Genomic DNA, 25105 nt, shown 5'->3' on the forward strand with positions numbered 1-25105 from the left:
ATCATTCAAAGTATACAGAATCCTTAGTGATTCCATTTTAAGTCTGTTCAACCTTGGGCAGTTTCTAGGCCTTGACAATGGACAGTTGTATTGCATTTAAGTTTCAGCTGAAGATAGTGTCTAGAATGACTGCCAGAACATGAAATCTCTCTTAATTGCCATTGAGTTGGGGCACATGTTGTCAACAAAGTTTTTTATTTTTCCCTCTCACGGAAAAGAATACTTCCCTAGTTACACTTTTACCATCATGACTTCTTTCTCAGTGTACCTGTGTTGTCGTTGCTAATTGCCATCTATATGTGGGTATGTATATGCCCTTGTGAAATAGAAAAAGTGGCAGTTCTTCTGAGATTCCTAGGTTTGCTGCCATATGAGAGCTCTCAAACAACCTAATGAATAAATATGGTGCTTTACAAGTTACAAACTTTTTCCTTCTATGTAAATTAATTCCCATAACAGCCTTGTGAGGTGGGTACGTGATAGGTGTAATATTAAGCAAAGAATGAGAAAACAGTCTCAGAGAGGTGAAGTTACTTGTCTGTGGTCCCATACCTGGTGAATGGCGTATGTTCTTTGTTTATTAGCATTTTATTTCAACTATTATGTTCAGTTAACTCTTGCCTGTAGATATTCATTGACATCCCAGTTTTTATCATTTTATGCTTTCTTCTTTCTGTAAGCCATGCAATATCATGACCCCATGACTCATGTCCTGAAGATTGAGACAACTGGGAGATTACTCCTCTATGTCCCATCCTCCTCCCTCTTCCCGCCCCACTTCCAGAACGTCGTCCCACCATCTCTGCCACCTCTTCTGCCCTGTTGGACAGCTTGCTTTGCCATTAGTCCCTCTTTATCTCCATATGCACAGTCCCTTATGAGTTGGAATCGACTCAGCGGTAACGGGTTTGGTTTCCCCTCTTTAGACATACTTCAATTTTTCTAATTCTAAAAAAGCTGCCTCTTTTTCTTTCCAATGCATTTGCCTCCCCCCCCCCCCCCGCCCCTTTCTTGTGGTTAAACTCAAACTTCTCTATCAACTTCCTTACTGGATATCTTCTGTAAGGCTTCCTTTTTCCTTCTCCAGTCACCCTTGAAATAATCCTGGCCAACATCTTATTTGATCCTTCCCAGTCTTGGGGAAGGCAAAAATCTCTTCTCTCTCAGATCCTTTTTCCCAGCAGTAGAGTCAGTGTTCCGGTACTTCTGGTGGTGCTTCTACTTCTCAGTGTTCTCATATCTCATTTTCAACATCCTTTGCTATTCCCTGGTAATGATAGCCTTAAACAGTTATCTTACATGAGGCCTGTGAATTTCAAATGTCCTTCTTTACTTGGAGCATATTCAGTTACATGATTTTCCATTACCTATGTTTTAGGGTATGAGGACACCTCCTTCTCTAATTTGGTATTACTCCGTTTTTTCTCAAGCACATTTTTTTTTTTAATTCCTAAGGATTTTCTTCTTGGAAGTTTATTCATTATGTTTGTTCCCTGTCCCCACTCACAAATCGGTCATGCTGTAAAATGTTGCTAGAACTCTGGCTGGTACCAGTATCTTTTGAATTTCCTGATTGAGAACATTTGTATTTTTTCTTCCCTTCTCTTTTAGTCCTGCATCTTTTTTGTTGTCTACTTTGATTATTTTTCTTCAACAAACTTGCTTTACCTGAACTGATCTCTCTCTTCTCTGAACTCTGTCTTCAGGGTACAGTGTATGGTCTTTTTTGACCAGCTCAAGAGTAAGCTTGAGGACAGGGCATGGACGTCACTCTTCTTAGCTTTACTGTCACATATTGCAGGGTCTTACATATAAGTTTTTGATAAATGTTTAAATATAATGGCTTTGGGTTTTAAGAATTTTGCCTTTGGACTGCCTTGAGAAATCTTCAGTAATTTTATGTTTATAGCTTGTCTTTTGTGAAATCTCTGCAAACATAATGAAAATTATCATCTTTCAAGTATTATTTTGGATACATTATTTTTATTCCTAAAGGTCTCTGTAATGACTCCTAGTTGATTGTTCTTATTTTTTAATGTTTTATCATGAATGTCTCCAAATATACACAAATGAAAGAGTTCAATGAACCTCTGATGCCACAACCATCAATATTTCACCATACTTGTTTCACCTGCCCCCTTGTTGCTGAGTATTTTAAAGCCTGTCCAAGATGTTATTTCACCTCTAAATAATTTGATACATGTCTGAAATGACACATTTTCTTACATAGCTGCAACGTCATCATCCATATTGTTTACAGTGTACCTAATAACAATCCCTAATAGCCTTTTTAATAGCCTATGTAATGCTTAGTCCATGTTCACATTTCCTCAGTTGACTAAAAAAAAAAAAATTTTTTTTATGGTTGGTTCTTTTGAAACAGGATCTACTCATTGTATGTGATTATGTCCCTAAAGTTTCTTTCAGTTTCCTTTTAATCTATAACAGTCTTCTCTCCCTTTTTTTTTTTTAACCTCCAGAATTTGGCTGATTACTTGCTTCCTCCTCATGTTTAGCTTGCTCCATTATCCTCTGTATTTTACATGGACTGAAAGTTAGATCTATATGCTTAATTAGGTTCAGATTATATTTTTTCGAAGGAGGAGCAAGAGTACTTGCTGTCACTTCATAACACATCAAGAGGCACGTAATGTCTGGTAATTTCACTTCACGTGGGGCTAAGATTTATCAGCGGATTCAGGTGGAATAGCCAGATCCTTTCATGAAGACCAACTTTTCACCTATGGTTTTGTCATCCGTTCATTACCATTGCAAAAATTAGTTATTTAATTAAAAATTAAAGGATGCAAAATTGTGCTTGCTCTGTTTTGTTCACTTCTGCAATTATTAGCTGAAATTTTGCTATATGGATGAACTTCTTTCTCACCCACTAGGGCGAGTTAGTTATCCTGCAATATCTAGTCAGTTGAGTTGTTAAAATCCCCAATTGGGGACTTAAGATGCTACTTTCTCCTTTAACTGAAAAGTCTTTCTATCATTTCACTAGACTTATAACAAAGTATTTTTCTTCCTTCTTGAGAAAGCTAAAGTTATTCCTGAATGGTGGGTTGGTGATTTTGTGAGTTGGATTTTGGGGTTATGGGGAGGGTCTCCCAGTCCTGAGTGAGCAGTTCTAAATCAGCTGTGAAGGTGTAGGGCAGCAAAAAATGGCAGAAAATAACGAGTATAGCCCTTTCACTGTTGGGGGCTTGCAGTGAGGGTGTGGTTCACTTGGGGTATGGGAATTTAAATAGTTCTACTTTACTAGAGAATAAATCAGACTCAGTATGGCACCATTAAAATTTTAAAGAACCGTGGCCTTTAAAGGGCCTCAGTACAGTTTTGTAATCAAACTCATTAAATTTTAATGACTAGTAAGTATATCATGGGAAGCTGTGGGGACCCCGATGACTTGCCAAAGACGCAGTTGGATGTTCTGCTCGCTGTCTCTGAAGCCACAAACTTCCCTAGATGTGACTGAAGTGGGGAGCAAGGTGGCTCAGGCAGTCAGGAGAACTCTGCCTTAGTATTTATTGAATAGAAACTTCACTCACCGAAATTTCTGGTAGTAAAGGTGTACAAATGGCTGCGTGCTTTCTCATGACCTGTTATCCGTACTATCACTTGCTCATGCTTTTTTAAACCTTTCAGAGTTTGCATCTTATCTCTTTCATCTTTCATTTTTTAGGACAGTAATCATTTTAGGACAGTGTCTTCAGTCTGCTCTTCAAGTTTTTTACCATGAATTATAGTGCGTCAGACTGGACAAGGTATTTTAGTTGAAATTTCACCAATTAAAAAATTGGAGGTAAGGGTCATATATCTGTGTATTCCTGTAGTTATTTATTTATTAAAAAGTAAATTATATCGCTAATTCTGTTAATATATTTGTTACACCCCCACCCCACTTATAACCCCATTCCTTTTGTGGATTTAAGGGCAAAGGTGAAAAAATAAAAGATGTTCAAATGACTTCATGTGTTTAAATCAGGACCACTACAAACTGCTTAGCAGTGGGAGTTACAAGTTCTTTGGACAGTTCATTTGCTGTTAGAAAACTAACTGGTAAATGGAAGGGTAAATGGATCTCCTAACAGTTGATTTTGAATAAAAGGGGCTAATATTGCCCAGGAGCCCTGGTGGCGCAGTGATTAAGAGCTATGGCTGCTAACTAAACAGGTCGGCAGTTGGATTCCACTGGGCGCTCCGTGGAAACCTTATGGGGCAGTTCTACTCTGTCTTTTAGGGTAGCTGTCAGTCGGTATCTACTCGACAGCAATGAGTTTTTTGTTTTTTGTTTTTTTTTTATTAAATACCACTCAGGTCCCAGACCCTCAGTGGTTGGAGTTGGTGGAATTTGGAATTTGAAACGCCTGCCCCAAGGAGTAACTCTGTGTATGTATATGCCTATCATCCAGCTTCCTAGTTTTTATTTTAATTTTTCTTATTCTCAAATATATGTTCAATAATTGGTTGAACAGATGATAAATCTAGTATTTTAACAAATAAGGGCATAATTTTTAATGGTATTGTATCATATAATTCTTGTTTTGAGCCATTGGTGGATCTGTATCAAGAAAGGCTGTATGTATATCAGCTTTGATTTCTAGATAGTTCGTTTTTCCACCTTATAAAAATAATCCTACTTTTTAAAACATCTGTTTCCTTCTATAATAATATGTCAGTATGTGTTGTGAATTAAATACTGGACAAGATGTTTTATGAGGCAGGTTTTATAATTTTGGCTTTTTAGCAAAAAATTTTAACTCCTCTAGCCTTCGTTATCTTCTTGTGTAAAACAAGGGGATTGTATTGGGTAGGACGGCGCTATTGATATTTTGGGCTGGATAATTCTTTGTTATCAGGGGCTGTCCTATGCATTGTAGAATGTTTAGCAGTATCCCTGACCTCTATCTCCCAGGTACCAGTAGCACCCTTCCCCAGTTGTGACAATTAAAAATGTCTCTAGACATTGCCACATGTCCCCTGGGAGAAGAACCACCCCTGGTTGAGAACCACTGGGTTAGATAACATATAGAGTTCCTTCCAGCTTTATATTTCTATTGTTTTTATTTGAAAAACATCAGTCCTACTTATCTTTGCAACCCTGCTTAGGTGGCATCTTTTCTGTGAAGCTTTCCTCAGCTCTCCTTCCCCTACCTTAATTGTTTCTTTTTCTGACCGCTTCTTATTATAGCACGTAACTCCACTCTATTATAATTATCAGTGTGTTTTTCTCACCTAGCGGGCACGGACCATTTGTATCTCCAAGCTTAGTGCCGAGTGCTCAGATTTTATTGAATGAGCATTGGATTCAGGGATATTTTCTGATTAGGAATTGTTGAATTATTATAAATGGCATCTTTATTAATCTTTCAAACCTTTCTAGTAGGTAATTTCCATAGTTTGTGGTCTTGAATTTCTAGCTTAATAAGACTGATTTTTTCATCTTTCAGAAGGCAGGGCTCCTTATATATATGTAAAGGAACTACCTAAACAAATTTAGACTGCATTTGATAGAAAGTCACAACAAAAATTCATAGCGTCGTGAATTAAGCTGCTTCAGCTTTCATATCCAGAGGTTTCTCAAGCAACTCTGCTTTGTTTATCAATTGGAAAGCTACCATCTGCTCAGAAAAAAAGTAAAACGGAAAAGTAGTAAATATTTTTCTTATATAACCTAAAATACTTAACCATGCTCCTAAGCTTTATTTTTCAAAGCAACCCACAGTAAGAAATACATTTTAATCATGATCTAGTAGGTATACACACCTACACCCACATCCCTGAAACAAGGTTTTAGAAACAGTATTTACCCTTACAATGTATGAATCATTCATTAGGGTGCTATTGTGTTTCTTTTTTTTTTTTTTCTTTGAATACTGGTCATGACCCAGTAAATTTATTTGACAACTCATGAATAGATCACAACCCACAGTTTGAAAAGGACTATTTTAAGCTGTCTCTTTAAGTACTAAAATACGGAGATTATCTCCCTCTGTTATTTGTCACTAATAGGTTTTCTTGTTGTTCTTTGTAAATAATGCCATTTAATAGTTGACACAACAAAGACCTTGGAATGCCTCGACCAAAGCAGATTAGACTTCCAATTATCTCTGAAGTCATATTTTGTCATTTATACTAAGCATTTAGTGTGTACTGGCAGTGGGTTTTTTTTTTGTTGTTGTTGTTTTTTTAAGGAATTGTGGCAACAGAGCATGTTTGGTTTTTGCTCTCAGGATTTATAGTGATAAAACCTAGAGGAGAATAAAAAAAAATAGAGGAGAATAGAAAGTTAATAAACATATTATTTCAAGTTCTGAAAGTAGCAATAAATACACAGTGACTTTTTAGGCATTTAGGACGGCGAGTAAACTGTGCTGATTGAAGTGAATGGTAGAAGGTTAACATGAACAATTTTGTACTGTTGTATTAAATTAGAGATTGGAAAAACCTACTACACATGGTAGAAAACAGCATTCGTGCAGGTGCAAAGTCCTTGTTAGTACTGAAGTTCATCTTCTGGGTAATATTCGAGATAAAGTGAGAGATTAAAAATTAAGAAAAAGTGTAGTAGCATGCTGAAAAACATGATATAAACAAGGTTATGTTATTTAAGGTCTACTGTAGAAACCCCGGTGGCGTAGTGTTTAAGAGCTATGCTACTAACCAAAAGGTTGTCAGTTCGAATCCACCAAGTGCTCCTTGGAAACCCTTTGGGGGGCAGTTCTATCCTGTCCTCTACAGTCGCTATGAGTCGGAATCGACTCGACGGCAACGGGTTTGGGTTTTTTGTGTGTGTGTGCATGGTTGTAAAATGAAGTTGATTGGGGAGATTAATTAGAAACGTATGCATAATAAGTCAGCATTTGCTGTAAAGTGATAAAAATAACATTGAATTGCCAGGTTTGCTGAAAACGAAGATAGTCTCTAAATTTGGGGGAGAAGGCATGTTCACCTGTTAAATGAATAAGGCTACTATTCTATATACATTTCTCTCCATGGAACAGAGATGGGTTATATAATTGTCAGTATTTTCTTTAAAAAATTATATACTATTTCAGCTATACAATTAAAAATTTTATATATGGTCAGTAAGCCCTGGCTTAAGACTGGAGGGCTGAGGATGCTAAGTCACAACCAGGTAGGCTGCAAGGGACTTAAGGAAACAAGCAGTAGATTCTTTTTTTTTTTTAACTGCTGCTCTCTTCTGTGAGATAATGTAGAATTTAGTTACTGTAGAGAATATTTGTGACCTAAAAGAAAAGAAGATTCAGCACATGATGATATTTGGGACAGAACTGCCTGCCCTGGAAGTGTGATCTAGCCTGTTTGCTGTCACTTTAAGGCACCAGAAGTCCATGAGCTTTTGTCATCTTGGGGGTTAGCAAAACAATAATCATCTCATTTTTTTTTTAGATTCCAGACTACTGAAAAGAAGGTGCTTTCAGAGCTGGAGATGAGAATAAGACTCCTGTGCCAGGCCTCATAAACCACCTTGAGGTATTTTTTTAATGTTATTTTAAATAGGCTTTATTTTTTTTAGAACAGATTTAATTTTACAGAAAAATTGACAAGATAGTACAGAGAATTCGCATATACCCCACATCCAGTTTCCTCTATGATCGTATGATTAACATCTCACATTATCGTGGTACATTTGTTGCAATTAACGAACCAGTATTGATGCATTGTTATTAACTAAGTCCATACTTTATTCAGATTCCCTTAGGGATTTTTTTTTAATTGTAATAAGTATATAGGCGATAGAACATTTGCCGTTTCTACAGTGTTCACATGTACAGTTTAGTGACATTAATTACACTCATCATGTTGTTCAGCCTCCTTACTTTTTATGCAGTGTCCTTTATCTGTGCCAGGATCACATCCAGGAACTACATTACATTTAGTTGTCATGTCTTCTTAGGCTCCTCTTGGCTATGACAGTTTATTAGACTTTCCTTGTTTTTGATGATCTTGACAGTTTTGAGGAGTACTGTCAGGCAGTATTTTGTGGGATGTCCCTCAGTTGGGATTTGTCTGATGTTTTTCTCAAGATTAGTCTGGGTTTTGGGGAGGAAGACTACAGAGGTAAAGTGCCATTTTCATCACACCATGTCAAGAATACATACTAGCAACGTGATTTACCACTGTCAATGTTGCCCTGGGTCACCTGGCGAGATACTCTTCGTCAGGTTTCTCCACTGTAAAGTTACCTTCCCCCCGCCCCCTCACCCTTTTTCAAACTACTCCTTGGAAGGAAGTCACTATGTGCAGCCCACAGCTAAGGAGTAGAGAGTTATACTCCATCTCCTTGAGGGTGGAATATCTACATAAATTATTTGGAATTCTGATGAATGGAAAATTTGTCTCTTCTCCCTATTAATTTGTTCAGTCATTTCTTATATCAGTATGGACCCATACATACTTATTTTATACTTTTGGTTATAAAATCTAATACTACTTTATTTTATTGCTCAGATTATCCCAGCTTTGGCCATTGGGAGCTCTTTCAGTTGGCTCTTGTGTCCTTTTAACATTCCCTTATTATTTTGTTTGCTGATAAAACACTACTTTCTGGCACTACTAGATGCTCTAGGCTCATCTTGTATATTCCTTGCCCCAGCCCTAACGTCAGCCATTTCTTCAAGGAGCCCTGGTTCCTTTATTGGAGACCGATATTGAAAACCAAGATCAGGGTGCTAGGGGCTTGTTGTTACTGAGGTGTTGTTGCTTATAGGCCCTCTCAGCTGACAGAGCAAGGAACTATATATGTGTAAACTCAGGCATGTATATCCACATACCTATAAATACTTCTATATGTAACCATCTGTATCTGTATTAACCTACACGTGAGTTTATGCTGATATCTCCAACTGTAACCTCCCACTCCAACAGTGAGAACCCTGGCTCCCACCATCTGCTGTCCATTTACTTTCTTGTTCGATTCCAGTATACGTGTATAACAGTATCAGAATTGTTAACCTGTACCCCCAGGGGAAAGGACTTCATCGAGTAGAGTACGGTGCTGTTATAAAGTTCCTTTTGCCTTTAATCTTACAGACTCTACTCACTTCCAGAGTCAGTTAGGTCAGCACCCCTAAGTATTTTATACATATATATGTACGTATATTTTTATACAGTTAGATTCTCTTGTCATAGTTTGCATTCCTTCCTGGGATCCCCTAACCTCCTAAATGATTTTTTTAATTTGCTTTTTAAATTTTTTTAATTTGCAAACTTTATTCTTTTTTGCAGGAAAGTTCTGTGGGTTTTGACAAATGCAAATTTTCATGTATTTACCATTATAGTACCATATGGAATAGTTTCACCTCCCTAAAAGATCCCCTGTGCTTCACCTATCAACCCTCCCTACCTCCCCCCATACCGCTGGCAAACAGTGATCTTTTTACTGTCTCTAGAGTTTTGCCTTTACCAGAATGTTCTTGAGGTATTTTAAAGTCACTTTTTTCTTTTGTTATAGGGAAACCTTTGATTTCTCTAGCCAAGATGCCATTTTGGGAAACCCTGGTGATGTAGTGGTTAAGAGTTTGGCTGCTAACTAAAAGGTCAGCAGGTTGAATCCACCAGGCGCTCCTTGGAAATCCTATGGGGCAGTTCTGCTCTGTCCTATGGGGTCGCTATGAGTTGGAATCAACTTGACAGCAATGGATTTAGATAACATTTTATCCCAACCACCAAATCAGTATTCCTAATTGAGCAATATTTAGAATTCATGAGATTTAAGGCTTTCCCATTATTTCTTTCATATGCCACTTACTATAAGGGCATTAAACTTTGTATGTTTATTTTTAAACATCCTACCTCTTTGTTACCGACCTCATAATTAGAAGGAGATTCCAAATGTTTTGATTTTCCTAAGGAGGTTGGTGGAGAAAATCAGGGAGTCGTAGCATTTATGATATGCCCTGTATAAGTGGAAGCTGGCAAACAGACACTTATTTCAGGAGAGTTAACCTTAAATTTAATCAGAATATGCTTCTGTTTGTTTCTGGGGAGCTATCTTTAACTTGACATTTTTTTCCTGGTTTTTGAAATATAAATATTATTTTGGTCTCATAGTATATCTCTTTTCAGAATATGACAGAGTAAGAGATGGAGGCAGCAAATATGGGACTCTTTCAAAATGATCTTCACTGTAATAAAAATCCTGTAGAATGATTATTTTAGAAATTATTTGTAAGACTCATTAGGGGAAATAAGAACTATCATATTCCTGTCTCTCCCTTGTTAAATAGTAGCACCTTTACATATATGCACGAAAAATCCTGAAATTGACACTCTAACCTCTGCCTGCAAAAGATGATGTGTTATGCTCCAGTATCAGTGTCTTATTACTGTTTAACTTGAAGGACTCATGAACTGGCTCAAAAGCTCTTCTGTTTAAAAGCAAGTTTTAGTTTAAACTTTACACTGTCTTTAAAAATTGCAACATCATCTAAGTCTTACCATGTATCTCAAAGTACAGAAGAATAATGGCTAATAGCACAGACTTGAAGTTTTGTATCCTAGCTTTGCCATTTGTTGATTGTGTGACTGCAAGGAAATTACTGAGCCTTATAAGCTGTAAGTTTTCTCATTTGATTATTATGGGATCATTGTGAGGATTAAATGAGGTAAAGCACTTAGCGTAGTGCCTGGCACATAGATAGGGCTCAGTAAGTGTTATCTAAACTCAGAACCTCCCAAGGAGCAAGAAAATGGATGAAATCTCCAAAGCTTCATACTAGTACACATACTGGTTTTTATTCATCAGTCTTTACTGCGCCAGGCCAATCAGAAAATGAATGATTCCTGTATTTTTTGAATCTTAAAAGTCCCTTCAGGACGAGGCTACCTTTTCTTCAAACCTGAGAAATGCTTACCACACCAAACTTAACATGCTGGTAGTAGTGGTTCTCAACCCGAGATATTACTCTCTTTCTAGGGGCTCCTTTGGGGATGCTACTGGGACTTTAGTAGGAGCGACTAGGATGCTAAGCACCCTGTGATGTATGGGGCAGTCTCACGTAATGAGAAATTATTGCACCAAAGTTATGGTGTCAGTAGCGTGCCATTGAGAAACACTAGACTAGACTCATATTTACAGTGGTATCTTTAAATCTCTGTATAGAGCACATTCCAGATGTCACAAACCCAGCAAGTATAGAAGTGAGTGAGCAAGGCTACGCCTTAGTGCCCACAGGGAGTATGGGACCTAGGCAAACTGGGGAGCGCATGCCCTTTCTAAAGGGGAGCCGTGCCTCAGCTTCAGCCAGTTGTTTCCTAGGCGGCTGGATCTTCTGATTTTTCTGAGAAAAGCTAGATATCCTAGTTTATGTGAAATCTCCCTCTTTTAAAATGTGGCTCAACTTTTTTTTTTTTTAAATCCTTCCGAGGCCAAACCAAACAGGTCTGTGGGCTGAATTCGAGTCACAGACTATTGGTTTGCAACCTCCGATATAGTTATTTTAGGAAGTGAGCTAAAATTCTGGCAGAGGTAAAACACTCTGGGCCATAACAGCACCTCCCTGTGTATTCGCTGAGCTCAGAAAAGTCAAGGAAACAAAACACTAGGTATTGTGGTCATTTTCTGGAGTTTGGGGAATTGAGGCATCAGAGCAGAGCTCTGGGGGAGCTTCCCCTCTGATTGGGAGGAGGAACCCTGCTGGGAAAAGTCTTAGCAACTGCTTCTTCAGGAACAAAGCCCACTGCACCTTGTGGTGCCGGCACTTGTGGATTAAGGAGGTCGCTGCACACTGGCGGAAGCCTGAGCGTGATTCACTGCGGAGATGTAGTACCAGGGTCCCCAGTCTCTGTTGAATTAGAAGTCCCTGCAGAGCTGCCAGGCAATCAGTTGAAGGCTGAACCCTGCAGAATCTCCTGGTTGATGTGGCCCCTGAACCATGTGCTGCTTGTAGGGTTTATGCCTCCAGCATCTTTTCTTTCTTGATCTCGGGCTACCACGTACACACTGCACAATCCACAGCTGTGGCCATCTATGCTTTCCTGGCAGTGTTTCCAGGTTGTCCCAGGAATTTGGTCACGTCCTAGTCTATCCCGTATAGCTCAGTACTCTGCCTGGTTTTAAGATCTCAAATTATCATTAATCATTTGAATATTGTGGAAAAAGTAGCAGCCCATTATAATGCTGTTAAGAAACAAAGTCAATGTTTATTTGGCATTGTTGTTGCATACATCGACACTTATGGACAAGAATAAATTGTATGTTTCAGTCTACATCATATCCAAATGTATAATATCACAAGATACTATGTGAGACTGTTTCATTTTAGTTGTATTCTCTGAGATTAAATTAAAAAAATACAGTGTGGTACTTTACCGTAAAACTGTGTTTTTGAGAAAACTGGCTCATCTTATTGGCTGGAACATTTTCTGCTTGTAAATTGTCAGTTGGCTAAATGTCCCAGTAAGTAGAAAGGAAATTGCTTTTTTTTTTTTTAAAAAAGTATTTTAATGTTTTACAATTGTCAAGAAATCACTATGTGTACATTTCTCTGAAATACTTAACGATTATCCATGTCAATTAGTGCTTAGTGTGAATGAATGTATAGGGCACAGTGCTAACCACTATTAAGATTACATACGTAATCCCTTTAGAAAGAGTAAGTTTTTTTTATCAGTTTGGATTCCTACTTGTAGTGTAAAGTAGGTTTACTATTAGTCATCTTTTCAGATAGCAACCATCTTTGTGGTTGTATAAGTTGTTGGCTTCAATTTCAAAGAAGTTTTAATAGGTTTTGTTCAAAGACAAGTATTTGTAACGATTGGAGAAAAAAAAAAAACAAACCCCAAAACACAACTTCTTCCCTTTAGCTCTGCTTCTTGTGCATGTCAAAATAGGTAACTTATTTGCACAAGAATTCTTTCCTACTCCCTCAGCCCTTCACCTCCTTTCACACCTGTAACCCCCTATTTATTGATGATAAACCAATGAGGGTTTGCTGTCTTTGAAGGTGCTCATCACTACTGGAAATGTCCTTGATAATCTGTCAATGACAGTGGAAGAAACACAGACTTTGGAGAAGGCAGGTGTGGATTTGGGTCACAATTCTGCCATATGCTTATTCTCTGAGAGTGTATTGTTATCTGTAAAATGGAGATGACCATAGTTACTTTCAGGACATAATTGTTCAGTATACATACATACATACCCAGTGCTGTCGAGTCGGTTCCGAATTGTTCAGTAAATGGCAGCTAATAAGAAGAATGATAAAATTAAGGGTAACTTTGTCCTTGGTAGCAGCTGAGGTTTCTGAAGGCTGCCAAAGCTAGCAGAGAGCTAGCAGCTCCTAAGAGCTCTAAATTACATGCATCCCAAGCTCTTGACACCTGAAACCTGTCTGTTCTTGCTTATCCTTGTCACCTTTTCTCTTTCTCATAAAAAGGCACCTGTATTCCCCCTGTATTTTAAAGACTTGTAATTAGGGTTGGAAAATGAGTAAAACCATTCTTTGGAGCCACTAGGAAAGCTTGAGTTAAGCCTTTGGGTGCTTCAGAGGCCCTTTATTGAAGATGATTAAATAGCCATAAAGTATTTTTAATGTGGTTGGCCCCTCAGGTATTGAGAAGTCATTTCTAGATAGGAAACCTTTTATCATATTCATAAATACAGGCAGATTTGATTACTGGAGATCATTCTTACCATTAAGTTCAATGAATCCCAGTTTTCTCATTCATCTAAAAAATAGTTACCGAACACCTAGCCTGCGCTAGGCCCTGCGCCTGGTTAACTATATCCTCTCAAAGGAGATACTGAAGAAAGAAATCTAAAAGTTTTAGGTCTCAGGCTGTCATTTAAATGAAAATCCTAAAATTATCATTAATCACTTGAATATTGTATAAAAAGTAGCAGCCCACTGTAATATCGTTAAGAAACAAAATCTATATTTTGCAGTTGTTGCGTACGTGGACATATATGGACAATAATAAATTATGTTTTTATCTGCATTATATCCTAATGTATAATATCACAAGGTACTATATGAGACTGTTTCATTTTAGTTGTATTCTATGAGATTAAATACAAAAATACATGTGGTACTTTACTGTAAAATTGTGTTTTTGAAGCCTTAGAATGCGTTGTCCAGTAAGGTAGCCACTAACCAACCACATGTGGCTGCTGAGCTCTTGAAACCTGGCCAGTCTGAATTGAGATGGAGCCCTGGTGGCACAGTGGCTAAGAGCTCAGCTGCTAACCAAAAGGTCGACAGTTCAAATCCACCAGCCACTCCTTTGAAACCCTGTGGGGGTAGTTCTGCTCTGTCCTGTAGGGGTGCTATGAGTCAGAATTGACTTGATGGCAGTGGGTTTGGTTTTCTTTGGAAGTTTAAAATACACACTGAATTTCAAGGACTTAGCTTGAAAAAAAAAACTTCAGTAATTTTTATATTGATTACACATTAAAACAATATTTTAGGTATATTGGGTTAAATAAAATATATGAAGATTAATTTCACGTTTCTTTTTACAATTTTAGCATGGTTACTACAACATTTCAAATGCTGTGTGTGACTTGCATTGTGGTTTTACTGGCCAGCACTATGTTAGAGCTTCAGTGGCATGGCAAGGTTATTAATCAAGTTACAGCTCTCTGGCTAGTGCAAATTATAGTTTTTTTTACTGTGAAGATGGCAAGTTATGTCTGTTTTGATCAAAATGATGGATAATTCAAACTCTGTTGGACAAAAAAGTTAAATTAACACTAAGGAATTTGAACTAATTTATATTTTAAAGACTGGATTGTTAATCTGGTAGAATCTCTTAATGTTTCAAATTTGGAATATTTCAAAAGAGACAAACTGGGAAAAGATACCCATTGATTCAGCAGCTTCACCCTATTCTTTTTTCCGAATCATTCACAAATCATCCTACATTGGTGGTCCCTGCTCCCCCAGTTTTGGCGGGGGGAAGGCAGGATGTAAGGGACAAAGTCCGTCTAAAGGTTTATCTGTATATTTTTGAGTATGAAGAGTGTTTTACCTAAATCTATGTTCTTAGCTAGATGGGTTTAGTATAGTAAAAGCTATTCTTCACCATTTAACAAATACGTGACTAGGCACTGGGTTAGGCCCTGGAAATGCAGTAGTGAGCAAGGCACAGACCCTGAAGGGAACTACAGGTTTTCGTTTGGTTAATTGGTTTTGTTTTTTTTTTTTTTTTTTACTTCGTATTTGGAAATAATTTTCAACTTACAGAAGAGCCGCAAGAATAAAAAGAATACAAAAAACCCCCATATATCCTTTATCCAGATTTACCTGTTAACATTTTTCCTTGTTTGTTTGTTTTCTGTGTATATGTGTGCACATGCACACATGTATGTGCTTGTTTGTATAAACACACATATTCATACATAAGATATTTATTTTTTCTGAACCATCTGAGAGCCAGTTACCTACATCAGGCCCTTTACTCCTAAATGTTTCATTGCATAATTCCTAAAAATAGGGGCATTCTCATATATAGGAGCCCTGGTGGCGCAATGCGCAATGGTTAAGAGCTTGGCTGCTAACCAAAAGGTTTGCAATTTGAATCCACCAGCTGTTCCTCGGAAACCATATGGGGCAGTTCTACTCTGTCCTATATGGTTGCTCTGAGTCGGAATCGACTCGATGGCAATGGATTCAGTTTTCTGGTTTTCTTATGTATAACCACAGGACAGATACCTATTCAGTACAGTCAATAAACTTAGCTGACATCCACATTTCAATTTTGTCAGTTGATCCATTAATTTCTTTTAATAACATTTTCCTCCTTTAGGATCAGATATTACATTTAGTTGTCATGTCTCTATCACCTTCAGCCTGGAACATTTTTTCCAGCGTTTGTCTTTTATGACATTGACATTTTTTAAGATGACATCCCCCCCCCCCTTTTTTTGTTTTAATAGACGGTTTCTCATTTGGGGTTTGTTTGATGTTTCCCTGAGTAGTTTCAGGTTATGCATTCCTGATTGGAATACTGTAGAGTGATGTGCCTTTCTCAGGGTATCCCATCTGGAGTTGCACACTGTCCATCTGTCCCTCATTGGTGATGTCAGTTTTGAGCACCCAGTCAAGATGTTCAATTTATTCACTGTCTCATTACATTTTTCCCCCTTGCAACTAATAATCTTTGGAGAGAGACTTTAAGACTATGCATATATCTTACTCTTCATCATAATTTTCCCCTAAATCTAGCATTCCTTGATGATTCTTGCCTGAGCCAGTCTGTACTATGCTGGCTGCAGAATGATGATTTTTCCTGCTCCAGCATTCCCTTGCCTATTTACCAGTTACTCCACTATAAGCAAGGGTCTTCCCTTCTCCCTCATCTATGTGTGTATGTATTTAACAGACCATTTGTTTTTGATATCGGCACATGGATTTCTTTTTTCCAAAGGTATGTAATTCATTACTGTTCCTAATTATTTTAATGCTCAAATTGTCACAGATTTGACCAGAGCCCTTTCAAGCTGACTCCCAAGCCTTGTGACATGTTCCCATCATTTTTTGAATGTATTTTTTCACTCTCTGACATAACACCACATTCTAGGTGGAGCTACAGGTGGTTCAGTATAGAGTGTTAAGTGCTACCGTAGCAGCAGAGTGGTGGGTCCTATAGCGCGGTGTAGGTGGGGGCCAGGCGTGACAGCAGGACTATGGGGAGGGGGTGTGTCAGCGGAAGCCTCTTTAGAGGAAGTCTTACCAAAACCAGCATGTACAGGATAAATAGGACTGGGAAAATGGTGTGTGTGTATGGGGGCGGGGGGTGACAACAGTGTCTCATATGGATGGATGATCATGGGCTGATGCCATGCAAGGAGGGAGCGTGGCACATTCATGCCTAGGACCACACATGGTTCCATTTGGTTGGAATGCAGAGAGCAGAGGGGATATGCTCAGATTTGCATCTTAGAAAACAAATACTCTGGCTGTGGTGTGAAGAAAGGCAAAACCAGGGGCAGGAAGTTAACTGCAACACAATTGACAAGAACAGTATTCAGATGTGACCTGACTAATGGTAAGTAATGCTTTCTGATTTATGGTTTTGTTAACTGAGGGAATGCTCGTGACTTTCATGGACTGAACAGGGAACATTTGGGGAAGGGCTCTGGTGAGGAGATGAGTTCCTTTTTGGACATGTTGACTGATACCTTTGGGCATATCCAGATGGTGCTGTGTGGTAGGCTGTTGACTATATGTGTCAGGAGTCTTAGAGCATGATGCTTACAAATTGGGGAATCATCAGCCTTTAAATGCTATTGAAACCTTAGTAGTGGATGTGATCACAAGGCAAGAGGGTGTAGAATGAGAAGAGGAGGCAGCCTAGGGCAAAACCCAGGGAAATGCCAACATTAAAGTGACAACAGAGGTAGGAAGAAGCCAGGTTACTGTGATGTTCCAGAGGCTGAAAACAGAATGAGCATTGCAAAAAAAAAAAAAAAGAGAGAGAGAGTGATTAGTAGCATCAGATGTTGCAGAAGTCAGAGGGGATAGAAGATACCCTCAGTATTTAGCGCCAGAGAGATGGGGAGTGTTTCAGTGGAACAGTGTCATGGGCCAGGTTAGAGCAGGCTAAGGAGCGAATTGCAGGAGCAGAGTAGTACAAGGTAGTCATAAACCCATATGCATGCAAATCAAAAGTTATCCATGTTCGCCTCCTGCATTTTAATATTTCATCATGTTCTTTAGACATCTCCCATGTTGATGGTTAGGAGTCATTAAAACCAAACCCGTTGCCATCAAGTCGATTCCAACTCATAGTGACCCTATAGGACAGAGTAGAACTGCCCCACAGGGTTTCTAAGGAGCGGCAGGTGGGTTCGAACTGCTGACTTTTTGCTTAGCAGCCAAACACTTAACCACTGTGCCACCAGGGCTCCAGAAGTCATTAAAGCATCCCTAATAGCTCTTTTTAGGTTTTTTTAAGGCAGAGTAGTATTCATGGGGGGCAGAGTAGTATTCATGGGGCTTTGTTGCCATCCTGTAGATATAAAGAGTATATGTAACCCTTTGAGAATCTTGGCTTGGAAGAGGGAAGACAGAGAGCTAGACACCCAGTAAAAGTCAACAGATGGCGTGCAAAATGAAATTCCCTGCCTATAATGAAAGTCAGATTTGAGATTATATGGTCTTTATTTTTTAATTATCTACTTAGTTATAAGCCAGCAAAAGTAATTCAGTATTTTCCTTAAACATTTTTTTTCCAGATATTCTCTGAGGTTCTCTACGTTGCTCCAGCAATGGCATGATTAAAGGTTCTGAGGGTCAGTTTCCTCTACTCAAACTGTACCCCCAAGTCATGCCTTCTTAGTACCTGTGCTGGTGGCACCAGAATTAGGTGAGAGCCTAGTTGGGCAGGTCTGGCTAATGATTAGCCACCAGTATCATTGTTGAAAACAAAGGATTGTACGTTTCCATTTTTGTTTGCCCAGTTGTTTGATTTAGACATTGGGTTTCCTTTACTCAGTCTTCAAATTCAAGCCTTGTGGCTTCAAAGTACAGGGAGAACGCAAGGCATATGGGACAAGTGTGCTTTGTGGTATTATTGTTAAGTCCGAATTTCATGAAGGTTTTATTATTTCAGACATCAAAATGAGTACTCTGCTTTAGAGCAATAATACGATAACCCTTGGGAAAACAAGAGTGATTACATATAGATAAGTAAAATTTCTCAAGGCTAGAAAAATATGGTTGCCAAATAATGCTACTCTGCATTTTTCATCTTGCTGCTGCTTTATTATTATTATTATTAAACTGGAACTGAAGTTGTTTTTTTGTTTGTTTTTTAACCACTGATTGGCTATATTACATCAGAAAAGCCTGGCTAAGTTGAATTTGTCGATTTTCCAACTTTGGAGTTAGGTATACTAATTTTAGATTTTTCTATTTTAATATAGTTGCTGATAACTATTTGAATAAAATTTTTTGAAATGTGTAATTTAACTGCACTTTAATTTCTTTCAGTAGAAAATGACTGCGGTGTTCGAAGATCATTGCTACTGGAAGGCCAGTTAACATCCATTCCCTCAGAGAAACTTGATCACCATTTACTCTGGCATGGCGCAAAGCAGTCCACAGCTTGATATTCAGGTTCTCCATGATCTCCGACAACGTTTCCCGGAGATTCCAGAGGGTGTGGTGTCTCAGTGCATGTTACAGGTAGATTATCTACCAGCACTAGTGAGGTTAAGTTATGTTTCTACTTATTAGAACTAGTTTTGTGCTGTGGTGACTAGAACTTTGTTTTCTTGTGTGTGCGTGTGTAGGGGGAAACATTTAGAGCAAGATTGCTCAACTTGGCACTGTCGGCATTTCGGGTTGGTAATTCTTTGTTGTGGGGGCTATCCTGTGTATTGTAGGATGTTTAGCAACATCTCTGGCCTCTGCCCACAAGATGCCAATAGCAAGTCCCTTCCCCCATGAGTTGTGGCAACCAAAAATGTCTCCAGACATTGCCAAATCTCTTGCAAAATCTCTCCCCATGGAGCACCGCTAATTTAGAGAAAAGAGTGAAGGCATGTGTGAAAGGAAAAAAAAAAATGTCCTTACTTTTCACTTTTTGAATTTTTTGGGTTGTGCCATCAGTTCCCAAATCCTTACAGTTGAATGTCAGATGTTATCATTATAATATCCTAGGGCCCAAACATAGCAATGATTGTGAGGATGAAGCAGGACCAGGCAACATTTCGTCCTGTTATACATAAGTTTGCTATGAGTCAGAACCGACTGGACGGCACCAAACAACAGCAACAACATATACTTTGAGCCAATTTTTAAAAATCTGTAGACATTCCACCACCTTTCTTACTGGTTTTCCAGTTGTCAGGTGCTTACTAAAGTCTAATTTTGAGTTTTAAGCCTATTTTCTTTAGTTTAATCACATGCCCTTTGAGTTGCTGTCTTCTATTGAAATAGTTTTCTGGTAGAGAATGTGTCTTCCCACTAAAGAGGCAACAAAGAAACAGACCTAAGGCTCCTTAAATTGAGTTTTGCATCATCCTTCACAAGGTCTCTGTGCTTTGGACTATGGCATTTCCCTATTCAGTTGACCTTTGGCAGCAGCACTTCTAGCCTGCCCACTGGTCTTCCTCACACAGTCACTACCAAAAGAAAAAAAAAGGCCAAACCCATTGCCGTCGTCGAGTCAATTCTGACTCATAGTGGCCCTGTAGGACAGAGGAGAACTGTCCCATAGAGTTTCCAAGGAGTGCCCAGTAGATTTGAACTGCCAACCTTTTAGTTAGCAGCTGTAGCACTTAACCACTCACCACCAGGGTCTCCACACAGTCAGTACTTGTGTTCAAACTCTGCCTTATTACAGTGTGAGTGACTCAGGGGGGCGCTTAACCGTACAGGTGAAACTAGAGACCCATGGAAGCTGGTGGTAACAAAGGCGCTTCCTTTGTTCACAGGTGCTCTTACTAGCTCTAGACCTTCGAGCTTATGGTTTTTGTGTTAGTCTACCTTTTTTTTTTTCTAACTCACATTCCAATCTTAGCTCTTGACCCCATTTTGGTTTCTGAAAGAAACAAGGTACTTCCCACTAGAGTGAAACCAAGAAGGAGTGAGGTTTCTTGTTTAAATCATTTCCTAGCAATCACCAATCACCTTCCTCACCAATCCTAGGGGCCCCACCTAGCTATGACCTTATTTGTTTGTTTAATTATTCATCCCTTATTACCTGTAGTTTTTCATGACCCAGTGTCTTCATCTCCCTTAACTAAACTGAAGGAATGGAACTTTAAGTTCAACTCATTGAATATTTACTGATAACTTACTATATGCAACAAAAACATCATCCTGAGTTTTTCCCTTTGGGTTAATATGGATGTGAAGATTTACCACTACTCTCTGGAAGGTATCTCTTTTGCATTAAAATGTGTGAAACTCAGTAGTTGACATTTTATTACACAAGCTTTTAAGGCTTCTCTTTGGATCATATTTTAGGAGTATGATGCCTTTTTTTTGCCTCCGTCCTTCGAAAACTGTTCATATATGCCTCCTTAAAAATTCTGACCTCTTTATCCAACTAAACAATTTTGATTTCTTTAACCATTCTTATTTCCTGTTCGATAATTTTTTTATCCACTAAGAAAAATTTTAGCAGGTCAAATATAACATTTGAATCTACTCTGGTGGTACTTTTACAGTACTTCCAAAAAGATGTCCTTAAATAACTTGTCTTTGTGGTTTTAAATTTCTTTTCATAGGAAAATTTACTCAGTTTGTCAATGTAGACATGCATTTGAATAGGCTGAGAAATCCAGCTTTGTATCATTTTGAATTTGAATCCTTTTTGCAAAGATACTAGATACTAATTAGGCTACCTAATTCAATGTAAGGAGTCCTGATGGTGCAGTGGTTAAAACGCTCAACTGCAAACCAGACGGTCAATGATTCCAACCCACCAGCTGCTCTGCAGGAGAAAGGTGTGGCAGTCTGCTTCCTTAAAGATTTACAGCCTTGGAAAAACTATGGGGCAGTCTACTGTGTCCTATAGGGTGGCTGAGTCGGAATCGACTCAGTGACAGCGGGTTTGGGGGTTTTTTGGTTAATTCAGTGTAGAAAACAGGAAATTTCAGGGTTATTAATAAAAATACCGACTAATAAAGCATCCACGATTGTAGACTCAAATGGAACTCTAACTTTTGTTTTCTGCTAATCCCTAGGTTTGTAAAAAACTTAAAGGAGACACTTTATTTTCGCTTTTTATATTTTCTTTCTTTTAGATATCTGACCGTGACATTTTCTGGTTGAATCAGTTTGAATCCTTTGGCTGCAAATTTACTTTTTAACGTGTAGCTTCTCTCCGTTTTTCATCATGATTCTCAAGCAGGATAAGGAAAGGCCAAATCTTTGAGTTCTAATTATTTTCTTCTTAAGTTCAATAAATACTTTTTTCTGTGACTCACCGTGTTTTAAAAAGTATTTGAATTTCAGTATCAAGAGCTTTATATAAGGAAAAGGATGTAAATTATTTATGAAATATTGACAAAGCCAATTCTTTAAATTTCTGAGAATTCATTTTGTAAAGGTTTATTGACTGAACCTTCTTTTACTTCCTAAAGCCCCAGTATAATGATTTACTTTTAGCCTAACATTCTCTTCCTTGAAAGGACTGTGTTATAGTGAAAAGGGCACCAGGAATCAAGAGACCAAGAGCCTAGAACGGGAGAGTTAACCCTAGGTAACTAGTGCCTGTTGTTGAGCCATGTATTTCCTAGGTGTCTGTGAGTTGAGTTGGAGTAGATGAACTCTCAGAGTTCTCCCAGCTCTAAAATTGCAGCACTGTATGTCCTGTTCTTATATAAAATGTAGTTTTCCCCAAAATGTACAAATATACAATAGTGTGTGTATATTCATAAATTAAAAAAAAAAATTTTTTTTTTTTTTATTTATGAGCTACAGAGAAGGTCATGCTGATTGAGAAATTTTTAGAGATTATTTCAAAGGGCATGAATAATATCTTTTTTAGGCTAATAAATAGTTCAGAAGTCTATATTTTAATGGAAAATTTTTATTTTATATACTTTTTATTACATTTTAAAAAAGAGGGAATCTTTTTAGTTTGATTTCTGTCTCTTGGAACTTCTAAAATGTCAGTTTGCTATTACCATCCTTGTGTGTGTGCATAACTCAAAAATTTCAAATCATTAAATTATTTTGGAAGTATGCCAAGCTGCCTTTCAGCAGGCAAAACCGTTTGAGACAGTGGAGGTATGAATGAATTTCACTAAGGTAATGGAGACTTTGGCAAAGTCATGGGGCCATAGTTCAAAATGTAGATGTGTCTTTTTTACTGATTTCTTTGTTTACCTTAAATCTTTCATAGTGATACAGACAATTGAAGTTATATAGGGATAAATTTGGTTAAAATAAAAATGAAGGTTGCTTTAGAACTTTGTTTTGGCTGCTTTTGGAATTTCGTTGTATTTTTTTTCTCCTTTGGTTGTTTCAATGACTTTTGAAAACTAAAGCATGGTTATTTTCATGTTTATCAGTTGAAATATTAATAATGAATATTACTTATATATTGCAGCAATTTGTGGTGAATCCAAGATTAGTCCAACATTTTAATTTTTTGAGATGCAACAAGTATAAAATGAGTCCTGGATTTGGAGTCAGAAAACTTGGGGTTGAGTCACAATGTTCATTAGTAGGTACTTTACATTTCTGTAGCAGTAGCTGTAGCAGTAGTACTAGTACTGTGAGCTAAATGTTTATAAAATAATAGGAGTCGTTTGGGATCTCCTTTTCAGGATAGATGACCATGAAGGTTTTTGTGGTTCACATACCATTCTCTGCTTCCTCTATGACAATTGTATTTGCATAACATTCTGGCAAAGCCTGATTTCCACTGTTTAGGATATTTCAATTTTGCCAATAGTGCTTTTCCTATTTTTCTCCCCCAGAATAACAACAATCTTGAAGCCTGTTGCCGAGCCCTTTCCCAGGAGAGTAGCAAATACTTGTATATGGAATACCACAGTCCAGATGACAACAGGATGAATAGAAATCGCCTTTTGCATATTAACTTGGGTATCCATTCTCCTGGTAGCTACCACCCAGGAGATGGAGCTCAACTTAATGGTGGTCGAACACTGGTACATAGCTCAAGTGATGGACATATTGATCCACAGCATACAGCAGGTAAACAGCTGATATGTTTAGTTCAGGAACCACATTCAGCTCCTGCTGTTGTGGCTGCTACTCCCAACTACAATCCATTTTTTATGAATGAACAGAACAGAAGTGCAGCTACTCCTCCTTCACAACCACCTCAACAGCCATCTTCCATGCAAACAGGAATGAATCCATCTGCTATACAAGGGCCTTCACCACCACCACCGCCACCTCCTTCATACATGCACATACCTCGGTATAGTACAAACCCAATTACTGTTACAGTATCCCAAAACCTCCCTTCTGGACAGACTGTACCAAGAGCTTTACAAATTCTTCCACAAATTCCAAGCAATCTCTATGGGTCTCCTGGTTCTATTTATATTAGACAGACATCTCAGAGTTCATCAGGAAGACAAACTCCTCAGAGTACGCCATGGCAGTCCTCACCACAGGGCCCAGTGCCTCATTATAGTCAACGTCCTTTACCTGTTTATCCACATCAACAGAACTACCAACCTTCTCAGTATTCTCCCAAACAACAAATCCCTCAATCTGCCTATCATTCGCCACCTCCTTCTCAATGTCCTTCACCCTTCAGCTCTCCACAGCATCAAGTGCAACCTTCCCAATTGGGCCACCCAAGTTCCCACATCTTTATGCCACCTAGTCCTTCAACTACTCCACCCCATCCATATCAACAAGGACCTCCTAGCTATCAGAAACAGGGAAGCCATTCAGTAGCTTATCTCCCATACACAGCATCTAGCTTACCCAAAGGTTCCATGAAGAAAATAGAAATTACAGTTGAACCCTCCCAAAGACCTGGAACAGCAATTAATAGGAGTCCTTCACCCATCAGTAACCAACCATCTCCACGGAATCAGCACTCACTGTATACAGCCACCACACCACCTTCAAGTTCTCCTTCAAGAGGGGTATCTAGTCAACCAAAACCTCCGTTTAGTGTTAATCCTGTGTATATTACATACACACAGCCAACTGGACCTTCGTGCGCTCCATCGCCATCTCCTCGGGTGATACCAAACCCAACTACAGTTTTTAAAATTACTGTAGGCCGAGCAGCGACTGAAAATCTTTTAAATTTAGTGGACCAAGAAGAACGCTCTGCAGCACCAGAACCTATTCAGCCCATTTCAGTGATACCAGGCTCTGGGGGAGAAAAGGGAAGCCATAAATATCAGAGGAGTTCTAGTTCTGGATCAGATGACTATGCCTACACGCAAGGTAAATTTTAACTCTTTTATGAAATTTAATCTTTGGGGTGAGGTATTCAAAATAAAATAATTTATATTAGCTGTGTAGTTGAAATGTTCAGTAACTATTAAATGTTAGCAGTTAACAGTTAACATCTGTTAAGAATAAGGTCAGTGCTTCCGAGTCATCTACAGACTTTGTTTTAAAATATGAAAATGCAGACATGGAATAATAACCTAATAAAAGGGTTTTTTTTTTTT

At 38.3% G+C, this 25105-nt stretch overlaps 1 protein-coding gene across 3 annotated transcripts in view; it reads left to right on the forward strand.

The window, feature by feature from the left end:
- TAB3 (TGF-beta activated kinase 1 (MAP3K7) binding protein 3) overlaps nt 1–25105 on the forward strand; it is a 65668-nt gene that overhangs the window by 14771 nt on the left and 25792 nt on the right. Inside the window, exons 1-4 of one of the 3 annotated variants that reach the window (XM_049871947.1) lie at nt 2594–3808; nt 7420–7503; nt 18969–19163; nt 23417–24875. In XM_049871947.1, coding sequence (XP_049727904.1) covers nt 19062–19163; nt 23417–24875 — 1561 coding nt within the window. In that variant the 5' untranslated portion in view covers nt 2594–3808; nt 7420–7503; nt 18969–19061. Of the gene's footprint in view, nt 1–2593; nt 3809–7419; nt 7504–18968; nt 19164–23416; nt 24876–25105 lie in introns of those variants that run through there. The other 2 variants (XM_049871945.1, XM_049871946.1) reach the window with 2 other exon arrangements.

This window comes from Elephas maximus, chromosome X, assembly GCF_024166365.1.
Source record: "Elephas maximus indicus isolate mEleMax1 chromosome X, mEleMax1 primary haplotype, whole genome shotgun sequence".
In the NCBI taxonomy this organism is placed as follows: Eukaryota; Metazoa; Chordata; class Mammalia; order Proboscidea; family Elephantidae; genus Elephas; species Elephas maximus.